This window comes from Hipposideros armiger, unplaced genomic scaffold, assembly GCF_001890085.2.
Source record: "Hipposideros armiger isolate ML-2016 unplaced genomic scaffold, ASM189008v1 scaffold_139, whole genome shotgun sequence".
NCBI lineage: Eukaryota > Metazoa > Chordata > Mammalia > Chiroptera > Hipposideridae > Hipposideros > Hipposideros armiger.
In genome coordinates, this window is record NW_017731489.1 from 1,909,290 (window position 1) to 1,923,804 (window position 14,515).

At 45.9% G+C, this 14,515-nt stretch overlaps 1 protein-coding gene across 1 annotated transcript in view; it reads left to right on the plus strand.

The window, feature by feature from the left end:
• Positions 1-340: 340 nt before the first annotated feature.
• GTF2F2 (general transcription factor IIF subunit 2) overlaps positions 341-14,515 on the plus strand; it is a 126,083-nt gene continuing 111,908 nt past the window's right edge. Inside the window, exons 1-2 of the mRNA XM_019650347.1 lie at positions 341-573; positions 12,425-12,498. Coding sequence (XP_019505892.1) covers positions 508-573; positions 12,425-12,498 — 140 coding nt within the window. The 5' untranslated portion in view covers positions 341-507. The remainder of the gene's footprint in view (positions 574-12,424; positions 12,499-14,515) is intronic.

The following is a 14,515-nucleotide window of genomic DNA, read 5'->3' on the forward strand; positions in this document are numbered from 1 at the left end:
CAGGGCCACTCAGTCCGACCCCAGTGCTCACTTGTGCTAATTCACTTAATCTGTTTATTACTCCAGCACTCTCTCCTCCAAATGCTGTCTCTCCTTGGCCAGGGTTAGAGATATACTGACAGCCTTTGTCTCTTTGAACCCCTTTTTTCTCTTTCGACAGTTTCTTCAGTTCTGCTGACCTAGTCTTTTAATGCATTGCTGACGTTTTGGCCCGTTGCACCCTATAGGTTTTAATCACTCGGACACAGGCTGCACTAGTAGCCACGCCCACTCAAAACAGTTGCGGAACCAGGAAGTTTGTCTGCACCCGCGCGCCGTACCGACAGTGGTGCGCGCAAGCGCAGTTCCAGGCTGCCGGCGGCGTGTTCCTCTTTCCCTGGGTTCCCAGCTTCCTGGCAGGTGGACGCCGGCACTTCCCCGTCGGTCTCCCGCCGCGGCCTGCCTCGGGCTCCGGACGCTCTCCCGAAGTCGCTGCTCTGGGTCGCACGCCTCCTCTGGCGACAGACCATGGCGGAGCGTGGGGAGCTTGACCTGACGGGCGCCAAACAGAACACCGGAGTGTGGCTGGTGAAGGTAATGTCCGCGCGCCTCCGCCTTGCGCTCCTCCTGGTCCGCGGAAGGAGTTTCAGCGGCTTGAGACGGTCCCACTCCGTACACCTTTTAAAGTTCTTTGCGGTCGTCTCGTTGGAGCTTCACCTGTCTTGAGAGGCAGGACTCACTGTTACGCTCGTTTGCAGACGAGGGAAGTAGTGTAGGGAACCACACACAGCGTCTTTCAGCCAAGGAAGAGTCCGAACCTGCCTGGCAGGGGTCTGCATGCCCCACGACCTGGTCTTCCTGGGGCCCTGCCTGGGTGACCCCGATGCGAGCGGTGCATTTTTACCCCAGACTGAAGAATTTCCGCATCTTCTCTCGGTGAAACGGATATTAGTCTTGAGCCTTGTAAAGGAAGCTGAGAGTGTCTGCTGCCTGTACAGTTTTCTCCGCCAGAAAGTAGAACGGATGTCTTGCGTCGCCTTACGGTGTCCTCTTGGGGCGATGGCCCTTAGTGGCGTTCTCAGGAGAGCTGAGTTCTGAGCTCACGCCGTGGGCCTGGAGAGTTCTTGCAGACCACGCGTGGGTCTCCTGAAACTGCCCGTCAAAAATGGCTTTTTTGGTAAAGCCAGCAAATCTTGATCAGCCCTTAGCACATGGTTGTGCTTGACTCTTTCATATTGGGGAGTGTTGTGTCTTAGGAGAGTTTCATAAGATATATGTATGTGCACATGTCATTATGAATCTTTGAACCTAAGTAAAACGTAGGGACCTATGGTTTGTTAAATTTTAAAAACTTGTATCACTTGGCTGAGTTCTCATCAATGAAATCTGGGGGCCCTTCCTGTCCACCTCTTTAAAATAGCTCCCTATGATCATTTGGTTAGCCTGTCAAACCTGTGTTACAGTCTTCCAAGCGCTTTTCATAGTCTAGACTCTAGAGTGATGCTGTGTTTATATGTTCAGCGTTGGTTACCTCCCTGTCCCCAGCACTTGCGCACACAGCTACATTGCATGAGAATAGCATCGAGAATAGCAATCCTTGTCTGTCACACCCAGAATTGTGTGTGGCACATGGTAATTGCCCAGCAGATATGTGATGAATGAATGATCTCTTATCTTCAACCCAGCCCTAATCTCTGGCACTCATTGGACTTGTCACAGCTATATCAGTATGACTTGAAACGGTGGAGTAAATGAGCGTTTCTCTCTTCTACTGCATGCTAAATGGAGGAGATGCATTAAGGCCATCTGCTTTGCAGACTGAAAGAAAGAGCTTGAAAAAATGGTGGAACTTGAGGCGATGTATTTATAATTGGAGCACAGTAAATGCTCCGTAAATGTTTTTACCTTCCAGGATTTGGATGGGTGGACAGAGGCATAGCATAGTATACCATGGAGAGTGGGACAGAAATGCAAGACTGAAAATGCATGTTAACGTGATGCGTCCTGGGAAATGAAGAGGAGTTTATTATGTATTATGCCTAGAGCAGAGGGTCTGTGTAAAAAAAGATTGGGAACATATACTCATATCACTATATTGTGAAATGGGGATGTCTTTAGTCTCTAGGAAGTGAGGAACGTTTAGGAGAGTTTTAAATAATGCAGCGATGCAAATGATTCTTTCAGAAAAAAAAAAGTTTGAGGGGAAGATAACCAGAGTCAAAATCAGAAAATTATCACAGGATCATTGGTTTGTGATAATGAAGTCTGAGGAGTTAGGGAAACTTTTTAGTAAGTTGTCAGGATTTGATGATTGACTAAGTGAGAATGTGAAAGAATGTAATGAATCTCAGATGAAGTTCAAAAATGTTAGTGATCTCTCATATATGACGATTTTAATACATTTTATCTCTAAAAAGAACTCAATTCAAGCCAATGATTTGTTCTTGTTTTACAAAGGTAGTTATGTTTCATTATTTATCGTTTGCAATATCATAGTTTCCTGGTATCAACTTGGCATGCAGTGTTTCTTTTTCTGATCTTATGTGTCAAAGAAAATCACAGGTTTGCAAATCTTTGCAGGGTGTGAAAGGACTTTCTTGTCAGTTCTGGACAACCTTACCTTGGAAAGAGGACGAGAATTGCTAGCAAATACTTTCTGTTCCGAAATACATTCTTGTTCCGCCGTTATTTAACAACTTTTATTTCTACTCTAGTTAAAAGAGTCTTAATAGGTGATGGGGTTTGATTTTCACACTTGTCAGGTAGTTTAAACTTGTTTCATTTGCACCGGGGTTCTCATCCAGTCTGATTTTCATGCCCATATCTTGTGCACACTTGGATTTTCATCTCTGAAACATAGTAATAAATTGGGTGCATCAAATTGTAATGGTAAATTTCATTTTCAGCTTTCTTTGTGTGATATTAAAATATAACATTTGTTTAGAAAGTGTGTCTTTCATCTCATCCAATCAGAATTTGTGAATAGAACCACATATTGATTTCAAGTTTTTTCTCTATACATGAACATTTCTCATTATCAGCTACACCTTGAGTTCTGACTTTGAGGATAATTGATTGCAAAATAGGTGAGTTTCTTCTTAGAGCCATCTAAAAGTTTATGGGCCACCTTGTATGTATTTTATTAATTCCATAACTAGACAGGTGTAGAACAGGTAAGTACAGTAAGAGGTATACTCGTACGTATGAGATCTGAGTGTTTTGAGCAGGGAAACCATTTGTTTGGCCAGAACAGGGAAGACTCCACGGGGAAGGTAACAGTTAAGAAGAGCCGGTGGAGTGGGTTAGTTAGAAAAACCTTCCCAGCAGGGCTGGGGAGAGCTAGTTATTCAGGAAAAAGCAAATATAGTGGATTTTGTACCAGAATAGCCAGTACCTGTACTGTGCTGGCCTAATGAAATGACATTTCTGGGGTTTGACTATCTCAAATCTACAAGCGAATAATAATCCAAACAAGCTTTGATAGATAATAGACGTGGTTGGATTTCACGTTATAATAAATATCACCTGCAAAAACATGTAAGCAGTCACAGTTTTTATCTTGTCTGGGAGCTGGTTTTTTGTAGTTCCTCAGTCTGTGCCACTGTTAAGTCACCAACTGGTCACACCACTGTCACACACCCTCCCTCTACCAAATCGTGATTTAAAATGGTGAATGATGTTCTGTTGTTTGGCTTCCAATATTTATTCAATAGACTGCTGGAGAAACCATCTCTAGTTATGGTTGGCTGGAGGGTCAAGTACATGATGGGGAAGAGGGGGAGATAAAGCTGGCAGGGTTATTAGGAGTGGGGGGATTTTTGTAAGTAATGAATATCGCCCTGGGTCCTGAGTTATAAGAAATGCTTTCTCTTTTTTGGGAATGGAGAGGGGGAGGTATGGACAAAAGCTGCAGGTCCAAACAGCCTTCTAGCCAGCAAACAGATGTGCTTCTAGCCCAGCCTTCCTGCCTCTGATAAGCGTTTTGACTGATGTTTGTTGGAGGAGAGAACCAGGACAGGAGAGATAGACATCCTCCCCTGTGACTATTATGTCCTTCATTCAGTGACTCAGATGCCACCAAGCTCGGCTTTTGTTATTTCACAGGCAGGTAAGCAGTTGGACATGGGCTGCCAAAGAGAAAGCTATATACCAGGGAGAGGTGAAATTGGGATGGGTGATACCCACAGCCTTGTAGGGGGGAAAAGGAGCTTATATTTCTTATGTGCCAACTATTTTACAAAGTGAACCTATGAAGTCGGTACTAATTACCTGTATTTTTCAGATGGTAAAATTGAGGCTTCGTGAGGTTAATTATCTTGCCCAAGCGTAGGACAGTGATTCAGATTTAGGTCTATTGGGCTACAAAGCTTATGCTGGGAATAGAAAGTGTCTTTTATTGCGCTGGGTCTCTTTAATGAGTTATCTTCCTGGAGCACATAGGTGAGGTGGGGACTTCATTTTTGTGACCTTGGGTCTTGTCAGCTCCATATGCTGATTTTCAAGAGAACACGGGAGTTGCCTGGGTTCCCTGGGAAGCTGATTCTGAGATGGAGATTAGGGTGCAGGGGTTTATTAGAGAGGTCTCTTGGGATCACCACCTGTGGCAGGAAAGGGCTTAAGCAGGACTGGGCAGAGGGTGTGCTGCAGTCTCAGGACAGTTCCACAGGGAGCCCTCCAGCTGCCCTGAGTTAGGGCAAGTTATACCCTGTATCTACCAAGCTTTGCATATGGTTTGCCCTGGGAAAACCAAGAGTGTGTGACCTTGGCCTAAGGGCCTCTCATCGTGGGGACAATTCCAGAGGGCTGACAGCTCAGGGCTGTCTGGCCTCACTCCCAGCACCTGGGGGAACAGGCCTTCAGTCCTACACGGGGAAACGGGTGTCACATCACAGTGGCCACTACAGTGCCCTTCATTTGCTTGTCCTTTGCAGAAGCAGGGCTTTGGAGACTAGTATTTGGGGAAGGAGATACTTGAAGCCAAGTTGGCAGAGAAGCTTAGGGGAGTAAGTCTGCATGTCACCTGAGCACTTTGACTTCAAAGGCAGGGTTGACCTTATTGGTCTGCCCCACTTGAGTAAACGGGTGGGAGGACTGATTGGTCCAGCACGCCCTCACTGATTGCCAGTCATTGTACTAGGCTCTGAGTGTGTTCCAGTGAGCAAAATGGCCCATGCTCCGTAAACAAGGATTTATAGTCCACTGCAGGAGACAGACATCAACGAAATGGTAGTCCTCATGGAAGCAATTACCAACAGATAAGGACACTGAAGCTAGGAATAGTGTTCCGTGAATGTGAATAACAAAGGAATTTGACCTGAGGGGGGTCAAGGGAGGTTTCCCTAAGGAAATAATGCTTAAGTGAGTCATTTTTCTGTCACTTTCCCTTGTTGTGCCTATTATCTTGTCTCTATCTGATTTTTTGTTGTTTTTTTTTTAGAGATTGTGAAGACAGTGGAAACAATACTGATACCTTACAAGTGACATGTTGACAAAAGTGTTTGGGGGAAATGTAGTAAGAAAGTAGATTTCAGGTGTTCTCATCACAAAAAAAAGTAATTATGTGAAGAGATGATACATTAATTATCTTGACTCTAGTAATCATTTCACTGTATATTAAATCATGTTGCACACCTTAAATATATACAGTTTTGCTTTAAAAGTAAAATATTTTATTTTAAAATATCAGCTGTCCAAAAAAAAAAAACGTATTTTGGAGCCTTGGAATCCTACTGTGTACCATTTTTTTTTTCCTCACGCTCTTTTTTCAGACTTAGGGTTAATGGGCTGGAACTTCTGGGAAGCCTATTTCCATAAGCTGTTGGTGTAGAGAGTTACCTATGATTGACATACTGTCCTTGTTGTATTCTGTTTTTCATTGCAAGGGGTAGTGGTTTGGCAGCCTTTTGAATTAAATAAGCTGGCGGGTTTACCTGGAAACCTATAATTTTATTATAACAATGATGACAGTGTAGTTTTTATTAATTAACTTCTGGAACATAATATTTTTTTTAAGTTGGCAATTGCTCGCTTGTATTAGGTACAATTTATTGTACTGAATTTGATTGATAATTTTGTTTCAGTTATGATATGTAGTTAACTTCACTAAGAACTATTTTCTTATTGTTGGATGACCTAAATTGTCGTCTCCAGCAGTTTGATCACAGCATTCTGACCTGGTTAATGTGTTGAAGAAACACGATGTCATCCCAGCGTTCTAAGGCTCCAAAACATTCTTGTCACCCCTTTATTTTCACAACATTTCAAGGAACCGCTATGGGGGGACAGTGGCAGGTAGGAAAATGCTCCACTCCACTCTCGGCATTTCCCCTTTTTGCTGCTTATTTTAAGGTAGATCTCTGAAATAAGTTTCCCTCTGAGAATGCAATGAGGTTTATTAAAATTGAATTCTGTATCCTAGGTATATCCTAATAATGCCATCATTGTCAGTATGGTAACATGAGCTAACATTTCTTCAACGGTATCCAGTCATTAAAATAACAGCTCTGTTCCCAGTATGTGCCAGCCTAGTCTAGATACCAGGGATAGGCAGTAAACAAAACACAGAAAGTATCTTCCTCGTGCAGATTACATCCTGATGGGGAGGGAGAATAGACAGTAAATACATACAGAGCAGGTGAAAAGTGCTCTGAAGAAAACCATGTCAGGGTAAAAGGTATCAAAAAGTATGCTCTTTGAAATGGGGGGAGGGCCTCACTGATCAGGAGGACCTAAAGGAGAAGATGGGGCGTGCCCTGCAGGTATCTGGGGAAGAGTATTCTAGACAGAATGAACAGCAAATCAGGTCCTCAGATGGGATGGTGCTGGGGGTGTTCACAGGTTCCTATAGTTAGAATTGAGAGAGAGAGAGGGAGAATGAATTAGGACATGGGCTAGCAGGGGGCTGAACCATCTAAGCATCTCAGGAGTTTTACTGGGCGACCTGGGAAGCCAGCAGCCATGGAGAGGCAGAAGGGGCTGGTGATTATGGCGCTAGACCGGGTCCTGGCTTCACCGCCAGTAATTGGGAGTTGTTGGGCAAATGAAAAGTTTTTGGTGCCTCAGTTTCTTCATCTGCAGAATGGCAGGATGATGATAGAGTTGTGAGGATTAAGTGAAGCGATACTTGCAAAGAGCTTAGAAAAGTAGCTGGCATGTATTGTGGTAAGCACTGTGGAGGTGTCTCTAAAAGAAATCGAGAGGCTTCGAGCACAACACAGTCATCTGAGGTGCGTTTTAAGGTGGGCACTCTGGCTGCTGCATTGAGGAGAAACTGGACGTGGACGAGAGCAGCAGCGAGGAAATGGGAAGCTATGACAGCAGTTGCGTGAGACACACGGGACTAGGATGGGAGCCCTGGAATTGGTGAGAAGGGGCAGGAGTCCGGATGCAATGTGGCGGTGCTGCTGAGAGGATGTGTCAGTTGACCGGATGTGGAATGGGAGATAAAAAGGAGTATTCAGGGTGACTCCACGGCTGCAGACTGAGTGCTGCAAGAATGGAGGTGGCTTTGCTGAGCCGTGGAAAATCGGAGGAGGAGAGGTTTACGAGGGAGCAGTAGGAGTTGTGCTGGGGAGATTTTAAGTTTCACGTGTCTGCTGAGTGTTCAGATGGAGAGTTTGGGTCTCGGTTGGATATGGACGTGGGGACGTGGGGGGAGAGCCTGGGCTTGCTGTAAACTGGAGAACTGCCGGCTGGTATTAAAGCCACAAGACTGGATGAGATCTCATAGGATCAGGTGTGGGCAGAGAAGGGAGGTCCGAGGACTGAAGTTAGGAGGTCAGGAGACAGAATCTACACATATGGAGACCAAAATGGGAGTCCAGAGAAGTAGGAGGAAAATCAGGAGAGACTGGGGGGACTTGAAGCCAGGGGAAGAAAGTGTTTGAGGGGGGAGAAGCAGTTCCCAGACGCTGCGATAGGCGTAGCAGCAGGGGACTGAACTCTCAACCTGCAGTCTGGACACTTGGTGACGTGGTCGGAAAGTGCAGTGGAGGAGCGGGGAGGACCGTGTGCAGTGGAGGAGCGGGGAGGACTGTGTGCAGTGGAGGAGCGGGGAGGACCGTGTGCAGTGGAGGAGCGGGGAGGACTGTGTGCAGAGAAGGAGCAGGGAGGACTTTGTGCAGTGGAGGAGCGGGGAGGACCGTGTGCAGAGGAAAACGGCAGGGTAGGAGCTGCAGGCAGTGAGCAGAGACAGCTCTTCCACGGAGTGTTGCTGCAGAGAGGCAGGGAAATGGGACAGTGGGTGGGTGGTCAGACTGACCAGTGAGCCCTTACTGGGCGTGTGATTGTGAGCGCGTGTGCTCACCTCCCAGTCCCTCAGTTTCCTCATTTGTCAGATGGAGAAAAGCATATGATTCTAAGGACTGAGTGGTTAGCGTATATAAAATACTTAGAAGAGTACTTGTCACTTAATGTTTATCTCTTGCTATATAAACATATAACCCCAGACGTAGTAGCTTTAAACAACACATTCATTATTTCATTGTTTTTGTAGATCAGGCCACCTAGCATGGCTTATTTGGGTCCCTGCTTCAGAGTCTGACAGGCTGCGTCAGGGTGTCAGCCGGGACTGGGTTCTCATCTGAAGTTGTGACTGGGGAAGGATTGTCCCCGAGCTTCTGTGGTTGGCATCATTCAGCCCCCTGGGGTTGTTGGACCGAGGGCCTAAATGCCCAGCTGCCTGTTGGCCGGCGCGTACCCTTAGCTTCCTGCCACACAGGCCTCTCCACGTGGCAGCTCACTTACTTCATCAGAGCAAACCGGGAAGCCAGTGAAGTCACACCCTTACGTAACCGAAGTCACGTCCCAGCACGTTTGCCATATTGTACTGGTTAGAAGCAAGTCACAGGTCCCATTCTCACTCAAGGATCCATTACACAACGGTGTGACTATCGGGGTGGGGTCATTGGGGGCTGACCTAGAGTCTTCTGCCGCATTTAGTAAGCTCTCAGTGTGCGTATCATTTTGCTGATGGGGGAACAAGTAAGTAGAGAAGGGGGTGGAGGAGAGAAGGTAGAGTTGAAGGAAAGATGTTTAGACTCGGAAAGAAATTCGTGCACAAGTGGAGGGATTGGCCGTAATGGATCTCCCGCTTTAAGAGGGGATCGCAGAGTAAGGCCCCACCTAGGCTCGGTGGTGAATGTCAAGGTGGTTTTCTTTCACTGAGGAAAGAGCGTTGCCTTTGCTCAGTGCAAGAGGCAGTCAGGTTGTCAGCCCAGAGGGAGGAGGAGGGAAGCGGGGTGACAGGTGAGGAGCGCGCGGCTCGTCTGCAGCGAGCGAATCCACTGGGGAGCTGGAGTCACCCTGCTGAGCACCTGAACGGCTTACACCATGTTAGTAGCTGCATGTTTCAAGTGAGACCATTTAGCATGATTGTGAATTTCTCTTCAGCTGCTCAGTTGCAAGTGTGGAAGAAGAGGAGGAATACAATCAAATCAAATAATGGAGATAAATAAATTAATAAAATAAGCGGTAGTACTGATTGGCTTTAAGTTCTGCCAGGCCAGGGTGATGGAGGGAGTGGTCATAACGACGGGCTGTGACACGTAGGTCCTTTACAGAGAGAAGGGAGGGCGTGAGCAGCTCGGGCACCGTGTAAAGACAGAGTAGTGATTTCAAGGGATGGAAGAACTAATTGTTGGAGTCCAAGTTCTGAGGACAGAGCCAGGAAGTTAGGAGATGGTGGGCAGAACGGTTACTCAAAATACAGACTGCAGAAGGGATACTGTTACTGAGAAAGTCCTGGGGTACCTACATATAGGGCTCATTTGAACAGTAACTTGGAATATGGTGGAAAAAAACACTCTTTTCCCCTGAGGACTTTATTAGGGCATGTGGCTTGCAGTTGATTGGTAGAGTAAGCTGCTGTCTGCACGAGGTACTTTTCTCTTTGCATTAGAGTAATTGACACCAAGGTTCCCTGGAGTTAAAAATCAAAGACAGAGCAAGAACCAGAAGCTGACTTGTTAGGCACTATTTCAAGATGGAGACCATAGGTGATGATTTACATGGTCCGGGGAGCCGCGGGTGTATCTGATGTTGTAGCAGGATTTGTGCAGATCAGCTTCCGATCATGTAATTTCGTTCTGACAGAGAATGTTGTGGACATCTGCTCCTTTGCCTAAGCGGCACCCACTTCCTCTGACGCTGTAACAGCACCCTGATTTTACTTTGTGGAAACCTCGGCTCCCCCTTTTCAGTCTGTGTGACTTAATGGTGTTGACTACAGCTCCCCAAAGGAGCGGTCAGCGAAGGGGCCTCACCTCTGGGTTCAGTGATAGGCCCAAGGAAGGACATGACCTACTCAGCCGTGAAAGACCCCACATTTTTGCTGGGGGCTTCTGAGAAGGGGACTCTTTCTCTTCAGGACCTGCTTCAGCCATCTTCCTACTCCAGGGGGAGGCTGTCAAAGAATTGAGTCAGCGGAGGGGAGAGGTAAGAGATGGAGAAAGCCCTGGGACGTTTGCGTCCTTAATCAAGCCACCTTAAAGCTGCCTCTGGAGTGTTCAGTTACTTAGGTCAGTGAATCCTCTGTATGTTTCTGTGGGTTTTCTTTGCACCCATGATCAAAGGAGACCTAATAGGTAGAAACACTTCTCATAAGCTAGCCTGGTCCTCTGAGCTTGTATGAAGAAGTGGATCGGAGTGCAGTGTAGTGGAAATTTTGCTAAGATGTGGAATCATCAGAGCCTTCTTCCCCTGACATCTTTTCCATACTCTTCTTCAGTGGGTGTGGAGGGGAGCCGCAGACCAACCTGGAGTGAAGCTCTGTGCCTGACACTGCCATCCATGTAGTTTCAACCCTCTGAGCCGCAGTTTTCTTTTTTTTTATTTTATTGTTAGTTTCAGGTGTACAGAACAATGCAATAGTTACCCTTTTCACCCTCACAGAGTAACAACCCCCCTCTCCCCATCTATTGCCCTCCCCCCATATCATGCTTATCTATTACAATTCCATTGACTCCATTCCCACTCTCTACTCCACGTCCCGTGACTATATGAATATATAATTATAGTTGACATACAATATTATTCAACATCTGCTTCAATACAGTGCGGTGGTCAGGCCTCTACACCGACTATGAAGTGGACTCCATAACAAGACGTGAGTCCATCTGGCGCCCTAAAAAATATTTACAACATTGTTGATTATATTCCCCAGACTGTCTTGTGAGCCTCAGTTTTCCTATCTATAGGATGAGGTGAAGGATAGCGGCTTTTGTGGGGTGATTGGAGGATTAATTGGGATAATGGACGTAAAGTGTCTAGCTTGGTGCCTGACGCTTTGGCTTCTTTCCCCCTTCCTCTTTCCTAAGCTCTGATGCTGTCTGACACGTAGTACTTGTTCATTAAATTTTATTGTAAAGAATGCATATGTGATTGAACAAATACCAGTAGGGTTTGACCTTTTTACTCCTCAATTTTTACTGTATCCAAAGCACTGCGATTTGTTTGACTAGTAGTCAGGTGGTTCTTTTTGCAAATGAACTCTTGCTGTATGGATTTTCCTTTCCAGCTTTCGAGGCTCCCTGTGACTCACTGATACACTCACGTTCGTGTTATCACTCCGAGACTATTGTGGGAGATGAGGATGACCCTCACGCTCACTGAGCACTTGCTTTCTGTAAGGCGCTCTGCTTCGTGCTTTATGTGCAGTAGCTCACTCACTCCTCACGATAGCATAGCCATAAAGGCATGTGATGACTCCAGAGTTCAGACTCCTTGGAAAAAATGAGGTGAGGTACGTAGTAGGGATTCAACATGTATTCCCGTACCCTTCTGACTGCGTGTATCCAGGTACAGACACAACATAGTGGACTGGTTACGTAGGTGCCGGAACCAGACTGCCTGGCTTTGAATCCTGGCTCCATCTTTTGCTACTTATATAACATTGGCTAAATTATATATATAACCCCTAGGTGCCCCAGATCCATCATCTATAAAATGGGGATAGTCAACAGTATTTACCTCATAAAGATATGAGGATTAAATGCATAAATGTGTGGAAAGTGCTTATAACAGTGTCAGGAAAGTAGTAGTATATAAATTGTAGCTATTTAAGAATTTCTTGTCTTTCAGCAGATGCTTCATGGTAGTCAGTTACAATCCCATGCATAGTAAAACTTAACTTTTAAAATCATCTTAAACTCACTGGTGTCTCTCTATAATACGATCAGTGTTATGCTCCTCTGAGAAGCCTTTCCTGGTAGCCTTTCTCATCTCTGAACCTCTGGTGTCACCAGCGTGGCTGACTGACTCATGAGAGCTAAAGTCATTTCTTGCATATCTTCGTTTCCTTCAGGGTGCAGAACATGTAAGGAGAGCTTGATACTTAATGGTCATTTGTTACAGCCAGAAAGTCAGATTGAAGCAGATATCATTTTATGTTTAAAAAGGTTTGTTAATGCGCAAAACATAGTCTTATTAGTATTTTACTTTGTTCCAGGTTCCTAAATATTTGTCACAGCAGTGGGCGAAAGCCCCTGGCAGAGGTGAAGTTGGGAAACTGCGGATTGCCAAGTAAGTAATTTATATAGTTTTCACTTTTTAAAAAGCTGTTTTAAAAAATTGTACAAGTGCTTTTAAGTGCAATTACAGTTCTTTTTCAGATAATTTCCCTGGAAAATAAGAAGTAATGAGCATGTCAAGGCTTGTCAAGATGTGGTAGGTGCCCTGTGGGGACTCATGTGCACACGTGCACACACACGCACGCCCCCCACCCCTCTACTGACAGCTGTAAATATAAAGTCAGATTTATTGGTAAAACTTCCTGGCAGTGAAGCCGCAGCGTATGTAGTTCCCTCGTCTGCATTCTCTCCACATCTTGTTCGGAGGTGCGATTGCGTTGGCATAGCTGGATGTACCCAGTGAAGTGCTTCATTGTGCTGCTGTATCTATTGGGTTGTCGGAAAAGTCATGACGCATTTTTGCAACAGAAAACAGAAAAAAATACGTCATGACTTTTCCGACAACCTAATATTTGTAGAGGCATTGGAAGAAGCTTGGGAAACCTGGTGAACGGTTTCCTGGTGGAGGAAATGGCCTTGTTAAAAAGGGAAGCCACCAAAGCTCAGGCAGTGTCAGCCAGAAGCCTTCTGTTCTATTCTGTCTGTCCCTTCATTCTTAATCCAACACCAACCAGATTTCCATGCTGCTACTCCGTTGAAATAGCTCTTGTCTGTCACCATTATCCTCCTCTTTATCCATTAGCTTTTGCTTCATAACAAACCACCCCAACATTTAGAACAGAAACCATCTTTTTTGCTTATAATTCCAAGGGGCAGCTCTGGTTGGGGCTGGCCTGGCTGGTCTTCCTGGCTAGAGTGACCTCACTCATGTGTCTGGTGGTCAGTCGGCTTGCGGTCAGCTGGGGCAGTGGCCATGTGTGTTTCATCTCCAGCATGCTCATTCGCGCCATGGTGAAAGGATTTCTGGTAGCAGGAGAGAGGGGCGGCCCCAGCGCACAAGCACTTTGCCAACCTGTGCTTGGGTCTTGTTTGCCAAAGCCCTGCTGGCCAATGGGACTCACATGGCCAAGCCCAGATTCAAGGGCGGAGGAATAGGCTCCACCTCTTGGTAGGAGTCGCTATAAAGAATTGGTGGCCCGTTTTTGCCATCTCCCACACCCACATTCGTAAGTCTGAGAGGCGGCCAGCAGCCCTGTTCAGTGACCTTCAGCAGAACTGATCGTGGTTGATCACGTCCATCTTCAGACCCTTTTTCCGCTTCACTTCCTGTTCGCCACACTCTTGACTCACTCCCCTGCCCTCTGGTGTCCGTCTTCAGCCTGTGTTGCTGGCTCGCTCAGCTTCTCAGTCTCTCGGTGTTGCATGGCCCTAGCGCTGAGCTTTTCGTTCCTTTCTTCTGTCGCTTTGACTGACTTCCTGTGTGGTCTTATCTGGTTTCACAGCGTATCTGGTTGTATTTAAAGATAGCTCAAGTGTGGCCTCTCCCTTGATGTTTTTACTTGGATGTCTCAGAAGCATCTCAAACTCAACAGTTGCTCTTCCTCTCCTCCTCCTTTCTGGAACACTCTTCCTCTGGATAGCCCCATGGCTCGTGCTCAAATATCAGCGCAGCGAGGCCTTTTCTGACCACCCTATATAAAACAGCACCCAGTACTGTCTATTTCCCATACTCACCTTTTTTCCCTGTAGTACTTACCACCATTCTTTCATGCAGTTGGTAAACACGTAGTCAGCTTCCACAGCGCCCACCTGCCATCCTGTGTGTTGGTGTGTTTGTGTGCATCTCCCCTGCTAGAGTGCAAGCCCCACAGGGTCAGGGTTTTGTCTGAGGAACTGCTGTGTCTTCAGGGGCCAGAACAGTTCCTCATATACTAGGCAGGCATCAGTAGATTTTTGTTGAATCAGTGAATGAAAATTGCTATGGCAAATTTAGTAATAGTTGCTATTTTATTCTTTTATTTCCTTAGACAGTAGTTCCAAAAGTGAGAGAGTTAGAAAACCAGACTATGAACATTTTTAAGGCTTAAAATTTTCCTGTTTGTTCTCACAAAGTATAGAACCTAGATCTT